The sequence below is a fragment of the Sinocyclocheilus grahami genome, unplaced genomic scaffold (genome assembly GCF_001515645.1).
Source record: "Sinocyclocheilus grahami isolate Dianchi unplaced genomic scaffold, SAMN03320097.WGS_v1.1 scaffold85.1, whole genome shotgun sequence".
NCBI lineage: Eukaryota > Metazoa > Chordata > Actinopteri > Cypriniformes > Cyprinidae > Sinocyclocheilus > Sinocyclocheilus grahami.
In genome coordinates this window covers 1,755,708-1,766,159 of record NW_015505264.1, presented here as the reverse complement: position 1 = coordinate 1,766,159, position 10,452 = coordinate 1,755,708, and the positions used below count along the sequence as shown (strand labels likewise).

Genomic DNA, 10,452 nt, shown 5'->3' with positions numbered 1-10,452 from the left:
TAATTGTACGTGTAAATTAGCATAGTAATTGCAAACAGTTTCTATAACACGTCAGTTTTTAACAGGCTGTCACAGATATATTCCACATAATCGTTGTCTCTGTGTGTGTTATTATCTCTTGTATGGTCTAACGTTAACAGACCCATCAGAAAAGCTTTCCTTTCGCCTTTCCACAACCCCATTCCCGTGATTAGGTGTAATGGGGGTGGGGGCACCACCGGCATTCACCGGCCGGCTCTTCGGGAAACTGGAACTTCTGAATCAGCTCCGTAACTGAGCAATCAAGTGCCGCATCGCGTTCGTTTGTGAATATTTTGTGTGGAGTTGCCTTGCGCAGTAAACGAATGCCTTAACTCGGTACGGAAATGCACACAAGTGGCCGAGCTGGAGCTGCGCAGAGCCCGCACGCATTCTGCACCGCAGGTCGGTGGTGGAGATTCGTGTTTTCAGATTGGTAACAACGGATAGCGGTCGTGCTGGGCGCGGTACGGGATTAATATGGATCAATGACACGCACCTCATAGATAATGGAATATACAAAACTGTATTTGCGCATTTGAAACTGTTTGTAAGTACACGACCAGTTCACTGATAAAAATACACCGATATGTACTGGATTCATCCTTTCTAAGACGCTGTGGAGATATTCAAAGAGAAAAGTGACTCGTTTCTATTACGAGAAACGAGCATATCATTCCTGGCACTCGGATCAACGACGCATTTATGGAAATTGGGTCTCTCAGATGGCATGAAACTGCAAAGACGTGACTGGTAATAATTCAGAACCATCTTCCTTTCCCTGTTGAAAAAACACACAGTTTAAACCAGACAGATTTTTGCCACTTTTCAGCTCGTCGTGCCGGTTTAGGGGTTTTCGGTCTATGAATATAACCTGTCGCTCCCTTAAAAAGTGAATTGTCCAGGGTGCAAATTATGGGGTGGGGAGGAGGGGGGGGGGTGGATGTTGACCCCAAAATTAAGGCTTGAACCCCATAGGAAGTCGAAACAAATGGTTTGAGGGTTCCTAAAAGTACGTATTTTTACATAACTGTATATTTCAAACGAAGTTTCAGTTAAAGTTAGATTACAAATAAGTCAGAATTGTACTAAAATACACACTCGTGTACAGAAATAGCGTTTTTCTGAGAAGATAACCATATCAACGTTTCGCTACTCGAGCGCTTTCGCTTCTCGATGTGCGATGGTACATCGATAAATCATAATAGTCTCATTATTTATGACTTCATTATAGATTTGCATATCACAAACCCTTTCAGCGTCTTGTTTAAAATGTATTTGAGGTGTTTGCAGGTTACCTAACTCTACAAGCGACGCATAATACTGTTTGGGTTGAGCTAAACGAACCTCAACCGACTGCGCCCCAAAATTACTGACAAAATACTGAAAGAAATGTCGTCCCCTTTGAAAGTCTCTGAATAATGCGCACACTGATATTGCCAGATGCAAACAATCACCCAACGCAGCAGTGTTTCGAATGCATTTTCATTCTGACTTTTTTTCTCTCTTAAAAGTAAAGTAAATGCAGTACTAACAAAATGTCTCTGACCCAGAAGGACCTGATGATATTCAACGCAACGCTTCATCATTTCAGTGATCCAGCTGCGTGGGTTGAACACTGATGCTCCGGATCTCTGATGCTGATGCTGGTTCATCGCCCTTGCGCTGTTGCTGCATTCTAGGATGTTGCGACAAGTGTTGCACGAAGGGCTCAGGACGTCATTCCACAAACTGGGTCACTTTGTCGCCAATCACCCGGTGTTTTTTGCCTCTGCGCCCGTCCTGATCTCCATCCTGCTGGGCGCGAGCTTCAGCAGATACCGCATAGAGGAAAACGTTGAGTACCTGTTAGCCCCCAAACACAGCCTGGCGAAGATCGAGGGGAACTTGGTGGATAGTTTGTTCCCCGTAAACCGATCCAAACACACGCTCTACTCGGATTTGCAAACACCCGGCAGATATGGCCGGGTCATCGTGACTTCGCGCAGGGGGAGCGTGTTGGACCCTCACCACATTAACTCAGTCCTAAAGGTGAGCGAACTTTCTCTGGAGTAATTGCTTTGTTTCAAAGTTTAAAATGGTGCAATAATGTTGTCAGGACTCAATGAAGCATTATTTTATTAATTTAGCAACTTTTCCCTGAAGCGTATTACTCATATTTCAGAGGTAGGCCTAAATCATGTAAAGAAAAATTCACGTTCCTGAAATCTGGGATAATTTAATATATTATCTCATCTCAACTTAGTCCTGCTTTTTCCAGCACTGTTAGATATTTGCATTAAAAAAAATTGTGCTTATGTAATATCAATATCTAATTCAGTTTATATACTCGGAAGTCCTTCTTTTCATATTTTATCAGTTCAGCAATGTCACAGGTTCTGCTATAGCGTTTATTTATTTTACAGATTTACGTAATGCTTTGGCTACATTCACAACATTATATGAATAACTCGTTGCACAAATTGTAAAGAACTTGTTTGAGGTTTTTAGATAATTTTCTTTATGTTTTAAGTTGCTCCTATTAATAGCTAGCAATACAAAAGAGAAAAGAAATTCAATACATTTAATACATGTGTGATTTTTTTAAATCAATTTTTTGTCCCAGTACTCAGGAATCACTGGAATAATAACTCTGACAACATGTCTGTCCATTAAAACTGAACAAATCTGTAATTGTAACTCCCCTGTGATACAGGTGCTATGATATTAACTGGATTTCAAGGAAAGTTCTCTTCCCATGGCTCTCCCCGGATCATATATTGTTTTTAATATTAGAAAAATTTCATCCAATGTGCCGGTCAGAGTGTTAGCTTGTGGCCTACTTTATCTTGCTGTAACACAGCTTCCCAATCCAGATCCAAAATTCACTCCACCAGACACCACCAACATGAATGATGCTGAAACTTGAAACATGAAACTTCTGCTTATACTGTACTTGCAAGAAATCTCAAGTTCAGGCAAAAACCAAATGAGCACCTCTTTTTGTGGAATGCAGATTAAATTGTGGCTTCACATTTCATATTGACATTTTGCTAGCATAGACACTTTATTATTAAATGCAAAGTACTCACATCATGTTCTAACTGGAAACATTCATTTCAATTTTCCTAAGCTAACTGAACTAAGCCTGAGCTGTGAGCAGCAACCACATCTTAAGAACTTTTTAATATTCACAATGCATTGTATAGTCCAGAAATAGAACAACAGGTCTTGCTATAACCTTGTTCACTGTATCACAGACCACCTTTGGAAATGAGGTTAGCTCTCCTCTGCTGAGCCATGATTTGATAGAGTCGAATGCAGCGTGACAATTGCATATTCTGAGATCTGATCTGATTCTGAAAGAAGGAAAAATCATGGTTCAAAGGACTTGAGGTGATTATATTCTGTGTAGTATATATAGTTTTTTCTACGCCTTTTGTTTCCAATGCATAAAGAGCAGACAGCCCATTTGGAGTGTCCGTCTAGGTCAGAGACTGTGGGCATGCAGATGTCATGCTTTAGTCTCCAACTGAGGGTTAATTATCAAGCTTGAGCAATTAGAGGCCTGATTGGTGTGTGTCTGACATTTCTTTGCTGCTCGAGGAGGCCGGAGGAGCATTGGAGGAGGCAGCCTCCCCCGGTGATCTGAGTCTGACACAGTATAATCAGTCTGACATTAACAACGCAGAGAGACTGACCTCAGAGGACAGTCAATCCTCCTCTCACATGGATTGCCTTGGAAGAAAGTTGAAAAGTTTTTCTTTGATGTTGTGTTTGTGTTTTTAACAGGAAGTAAAACTGTTGGCAAACTCTTCCTGCAGCGACATGCTTTTTTGTTGCCTGGCAACAAGATAGTTGCAACTAAATGCGATGAAATATTTACATAATCACATACTTAAAGTTTACTCGAGTATTAAACATTTTAATTTGAATTTATTCCTAATGTTGCAAGAATATAACACGCAACCATTCAAAAGTTTAAGGTCAGTGCATTTCACCTGTTCTTTTTTTTTTTTTTTTATTAATACTTTTATTCAACAAGGATTCATTAAATGGATCAAAACAAACAGCAAAGATGTCACAAAATGTTCTATTTCAATTAAATGTTGTTCTTTTGAACGTTCTATTCATTAAAGATTCCTGAAAAAAGTTTCACGGTTTCCACAAAAATAATAAGCAGCACAATTGTTTTCAACATTGATAAAAAATAATGTTTCTTGTGCACAAAATCAGCATATTAAAGTGATTATTTGACATTTAGCTTTGCCTTCACAAGAATAACATTTAAAAGACATCAAAATACAAAAGTAGTAATTTTTCACATTATTATTGTTCTTGTTGTAATTTTGATCATACTTTTGAATGGTAGTGTATATCTTTTCATTGACTAAATCTAATTTAGTTCATCTGCATTTACCTGTACATAATTAGAAAATCTAAATTTTTTATTCCTCTTTTTCCACCCCAAGCTACACAACACAATCACTCAGATCCAGGTTCCTATGCTGGGATTCAACTACACCTTTGCCCACCTCTGCCTGTTGGATGACAGCAAGAGCTGCATCGTGGATGACATCCTGCAGGTTCTGGAGGAGATGAGATCAGCACGGGCATCCAACCGCTCAGTACCCCCTCTGCATTACCCTATCACCAAACTCAAAGATGGGCGGGAGGCCTACATTGGGCACCAACTGGGCGGAGTCCTGGCAGGCGGAGGGAGAGACGGGGTGCGTTCTGCTCGAGCCCTTCAACTCACATACTACCTGCAAGCGGCCAGCCCACTGAACGAAGTGGTGGCGGCCACCTGGGAGCTGCTGTTCTGCAAGGAGTTGGAGAACTTTGGAAAGGCTCATCCAGAGCTTAGCCTATACCCCTTCACTTCCTCTTCTCTTCAGAGGGACTTCCAAAGGACCAGTCGGGTATCAGAGAGACCGCTGCTCTTTAGCCTGGCTGTGTGCCTCTCGCTGGTCATGCTGTGCTGCTCAATGCGAGACTGTGTGCGTACAAAGCCTTGGCTGGGTCTTCTGGCTCTGGTGACCGTCAGCCTTGCTACACTAACCTCTGCAGGTATTTTCAACCTCACAGGAGGGAAATACAATTCAACATACCTGGGCATCCCGTTTGTCATGTTAGGTGAGATTTTATTACTCCTTCCTGTCCTCCTATAATGCAAAAATGTACAACACTGTTCAAAAGTTTGGTTCATTGAAATAAAAATAAAAAGATATTTTGTGAAATATTATTACAATTTTTAAAATGTAATTTTTTCCTGTGATGGAAAAAACATGGCAGTTCGTACATATTTTATGAGGTGACTAATTCGTATGACCTCACTCATACTAATTTGTATGATTTTTGCTAAATCGTACTTATTTTACAAGCTCTCCAATTCGTATGAATTCGTACGGATGACCTACCCCTAACCCCGCCCATAAACCTATCCATCACTGGAGTGCAAACAAATCATACAAAATACATACAAATTGGTTGTGAGATAGCGTTGGTTGATTAGGTGCTCAAGAAACATTTCTTTTTATTATCAATGTTAAAAACAGTTGTGCTGTTTGATTATTTTGTGGAAACTGTTTTTTTTTCAGGATTCTTTAATGAACAGAATGTTTAAAAGAACAGTGTTTATCTAAAACTAAATTTTTAATTGCAAAACAAAACTTGTTACTGTCACTTTTGATTAATTTAATGCATCCTTGCTGAATAACTAAATCCAAACTTTTGAATGGTATATGCATCATCCCAGTGATTTGTGCTGTTTTCTCTCTAATCACTAGCCGCCATTGCTGTTTGCATATTCGTTCTGTTCTTTTGATCTTCCATTTACATACTGTGATTGCTTGTATTTTAAAGGACTGTCAGGTTAAACGACTACACCTTTTTGACTGGCCGGAAAGCTCCACACTGCACTTTTGTCAAGGTGTATCATTAAAAATGAAATGCTCCACATCAAAGGAATTCTTGATAGAGCTCTAGAGACAGCCTTTAGAGGAATTCCACCCCCTTCTTTTGTCTTCTGTCCATGAGCCATTCTGGGTGAATCAACTGTGTGCTTGTGGAACAGATTCACACAAGCAGATTTCTTGCGACTAATTACCAACACGCATACATGCATCCTGACAGATCACATCCATTTAGCTCGCTCTCGTTGGCCATCTCTTACACACAGCAATTAGTGCCACATGTGGGAGGAGGCTTCTGTTGAGAAAATAACAGGCTGGGGCAAAAGTCAGAAATACGAAGAAAAAAAATGGAAAAGAAAAACGTGGGCTTGGGAAAAAAAGACAAGAAGGCTGAGAGACGATGTGTTTATATTGACCCCCGTGCCACCCACTCCACAAAATTACTATTGCATTTCTATCTCAAGAAGACTGACATCTGTGTCCTTCTTACAATGCTTCTACAGTTCAATCCCAACCTTGGCAATTGTGCCACTCAATGTCAGCAATCTCAGAATTCTCCCCACTGGTTTCCAATCGCAGTCCAAGTGACAGCATCTCCTTACAGAGCTCTCCTACAGAGCACTTTCTTAGCGTAAAAACAGAACTTGCCAGAGCCACCCAGTGTCACAGCATATCAATGTCATTCCAGGTTGTTCTTACTGGGTTAAATGGGGTTCAGAGAAAAACAGGGATATAAGTACAACGCAACGGATGTCTGACAAAACAATAGGCCTTATCTCTGTAGGCCACCGGCCTTTTATTTAAAACAAATTCCATTACAAGGACATTAGCTGTCAACTGGGATCATCTGACAGTCCTCTGATAATAATGGAAAGATGGAAGGGAGAGATTTCATAGGCCATAATTGCTAAGATTAATGTCATGTTTATGAAGAGAAAAAGACTGCAGTGCATCTTGGGAGATGTTCAGCAGATAAAGGACTTGCATACTGAGAAACAGTCTCTGTGTGTTACATTAGTATTCTTTATTTTGTTTTGAGATGAGTGGAAATGAAATAGTCAGTTCAATTAGTAAAGAGGAAAACATCTATGGTAGAGGCAGAGAGCGAAGGCAAAAGTGTGAGAAAACAGCATGAGAATAAAATTACAGTCTTTCTCTCACTTTGTTTGTCTTGCTCGCAGAGCTTGATTGTTTAGTTTTGTAACAATCTCCTCTTACTGCCCATTAGTTAATTTGAGACCTTTAGCTCTGCCGAAAATCAGAACACTTGAGTCCAATCGTGGAGGCCACAACCTCAGGCCAGTGCTGTCTGGTGACTCTGCTAGCTATTGTGCTGGGCACACATCCCAGGAATGTGTGAGAGGCAGTACTGGCGATATCGGACCGAGGAAACCTCCGTCATAAATGATGAGTCACTGATGCCGTGGCAACCCTGTAGGTGAGAGCCATCTGCTCACTCTGCCTGTATGTGCGAGTGATGTAGAAAGCTAGAGAGGAAACTGAAAAAAGACCAACATAATGTGAAAGCGTGAGTTAAACGTGTAAATGTATGTTATGGTGTAAGAGTGTTAGCTTCATCATGGTGACTTGGACCCCGGGTTCCTTTATGTCAACTTCTAAAAGTAGGCTGACCCAGTTTGCCTAATGTCTTGGGCTTCTGTGCTTCTATAAAGTCCCAAGGCTACAGGGGCTGTCAGCCTTCCTCACATCTGTAAGGCTTTCTCCTTTCATCAGATCAATTTTACATGACATGTGGCTATCGTGTGTGAGTGTGACTGAGATTTATTTAGCTACAAATTCATCAGCTGTGAAGATGGAGGAGAAGAGAGTGGGCTATAGTTAGATCATGCTCTGTAAATAGAGGTAGTGGTGGCCAAAAGGCTTCTTTGGCTTTGCTTTCAAGACTGAATCCTTTCTTTATTTTGATTTGATTTTCCAGTAAATTGCACTGGTGAGGAGCTATAAATTAGGAATGGTGTTTTCTATAGGCTACAGTATGTATAGGCTGAATTTAATTGGATTAGAATTAGATTTCATTGATGGATGTATAAATGTTACAATGCATGCTAAAAAAATGTTGACTTAGCTTTGTCCCAAAAAAGCAATGCCAGAGCCAGAGAAAGAGAGCATCTGTTTTTCCCTCACATCCATTGTTGCGATGCAGCTGCCTTGTCACCGTTTTGTTCAATTATTTACGTCTCCTCTTTTCCCAGCAGCCATTTATGTCACTTGAAAGAGCTGCCTGCCAAAATCATTCCAAGCTATGCTTAGACCATTCCAATTCACGTTTATAAATCACTGAAAGACATTTTCTCTCTTCATCTCTTCCAGGTCATGGCTTGTTTGGCACATTTGAGATGCTGTCGTCTTGGCGTCGGACCCGCGAGGACCAGCATGTGAAGGAGAGGGTTGCTGCTGTGTTCTCTGACTGTATGCTGCCCTTCACAGCTAGCACGGCCTTGCACGTGGTCACCTTCGGCATCGGGGCCAGTCCATTCACAAACATTGAGGCTGTGCGTCTATTTTGTCGAAACGCCTGTATCTCAGTCCTCTTCAACTACCTCTACATCCTCACCTTCTACGGCTCCAACCTGGTGTTTGCCGGCTACCTGGAAAACAACTACCGTCACAGTCTATTCTGCAGGCGTGTACCAAAGCCTGAATTGCTGCAGCAGAAGCCGGCGTGGTACCGTTTTCTCATGTATACACATTACAACGAGGAAGCAACAGAAGCAGGACCACTGCGTGCTTACGAGAGTCACCTGCTGGTAGCCTTTATGAAGCGGTACTACTGTGACTGGATCACCAACACCTACGTCAAACCATTCGTGGTTCTGTTCTACTTGGTTTATGTTTCCTTTGCCCTCATGGGCTACCTTCAGGTCAGTGAAGGGTCAGATCTTAGTAATGTGGTTGCCACTGAAACAAGCACTATTGCATACACCCGTGCACAGCAGCGGTATTTCAGCAGCTACAGCCCTGTGATTGGCTTCTACATCTATGAGTCCATTGAGTACTGGAACACGAGCGTGCAAGAGGACCTACTGGAATACACTAAAGGTTTTGAACGCATCTCCTGGTTTGAGAGTTACCTCAACTACCTTCACGGGCTGAACATCACCACTAGCCTGTCACGCAGCAACTTCACAGAGCGCTTGCGGTCTGGCTTTTTGCGCCAACCCCGATATGTGCATTTCTCTGACGATATCATCTTTGCCAAACGTGCGGATGGGGAATTTGATGTGGTAGCCTCGCGTATGTTTCTAGTGGCCAAGACGACAGAAAACAAACGAGAGGAGATGTCTATCCTGCTGGACACACTAAGGAAGTTATCGCTGACCTCCAGGGTGAAGTTCATCATCTTCAATCCATCCTTTGTGTATATGGACCGTTATGCTTCATCTGTTGGAGCACCCCTGAAAAACTCTTGCATCGCTGCTATCTTTCTGCTCTTCTTTTCCACCTTCTTGGCAGCTGACCCACTGGTGAATGCCTGGTTGACTGTGACAGTAGCCTCTGTTGAGTTCGGGCTGGTGGGTTTCATGACCCTGTGGCGGGTAGAGTTGGACTGCGTCTCAGTGCTGTGTCTGATCTACGGCGTGAACTATGCTGTAGACTCCAGCACTCCGCTGGTGTCTGCATTCGCTCTAGGCCAGGAATCCACCCGTACGCGCTGGGTGAAACTGGCTCTGGAGCGACATGGAGTTCCTGCCCTTCAGAGCTACTTGTGTTATGGGGCTGCCCTGCTCCCTCTCGCGGCCGTACCCTCAAATCTCACCCGCACACTCTTCAGGTGCCTCTTTCTCACCGCCATCATCACCGCCTTCCACTGTTTGGCCATTCTTCCCGTCCTGCTTACCTTCTTGCCTCCCTCCAAGAAAAAACGGAGGGAGAGAAAGAATGCTGTGGAAAACCGGGAGGAAATTGAGTGCGTGGAGATGGTGGACAGCACACGTGTGGTTGATCAGATTACCACTGTTTGACCACATGCCCAAAAGAGAGGTAGTCCGGAGGATGTACAAGAGAGAGAAAAACAAAACACCCCCAGGGGGTGGCAGAAGGGAGAGTTAGCCTTTGTGCAGCTGGGCTTCCAGTTCCCATACTCAAAAGCCTCTAGATGGCTTTTAAAGTACTTTATGGGTGTTCTTTAGTATGAGGCTTCATTTTAAACAAGGCTTTTGTTTGATGATAAAAGCAGATGAGTTTGAGGTTGAGCCATTAACAATGGGTGTATCATTGTCAGGGTAAAAGCCCTATGCAGGTTTTGCTGCAGCTCAATGAGAGTGAGGAAGGCCACACTACTGCACAGTTGCAGATAATCACAGAGGGGGGCTCCTCTGGTCTGCAGTATTACAGCAGCAGTAGAGCGGAAACAGTAACAAGCAATTGCTTTGACAAGGTGTAGATAGAGACTTACAATGTTTCTGATGCCCCAAGAACCATACAAAGACTTTCATGGGGCACTAAGCTAAAGACCAAGCAGCCATATTCATATCTGCTGATAGCCATGACTTTAATGCGCCCAGTGTTGTCTCTTCTC

The 10,452-nt window shown here is 42.5% G+C and overlaps 1 protein-coding gene across 2 annotated transcripts; it reads left to right on the top strand.

Annotated features, from left to right (window-relative positions):
- The first annotated feature begins 435 nt into the window (after positions 1-435).
- Positions 436-9,985, top strand: LOC107586732 (patched domain-containing protein 1-like). 2 transcript variants are annotated; one of them, XM_016274219.1, is made up of 4 exons: positions 436-771; positions 1,575-2,049; positions 4,470-5,133; positions 8,244-9,985. In XM_016274219.1, the coding sequence occupies exons 2-4, from the start codon at positions 1,702-1,704 to the stop codon at positions 9,893-9,895; spliced, it is 2,664 nt and encodes an 887-aa protein (XP_016129705.1). In that variant the 5' UTR covers positions 436-771; positions 1,575-1,701; the 3' UTR covers positions 9,896-9,985. The 2 variants fall into 2 exon arrangements, with proteins under 2 accessions (XP_016129705.1, XP_016129704.1); XM_016274218.1 differs by having other exon boundaries at positions 1,572-2,049.
- The last annotated feature ends 467 nt before the right edge of the window (positions 9,986-10,452 follow it).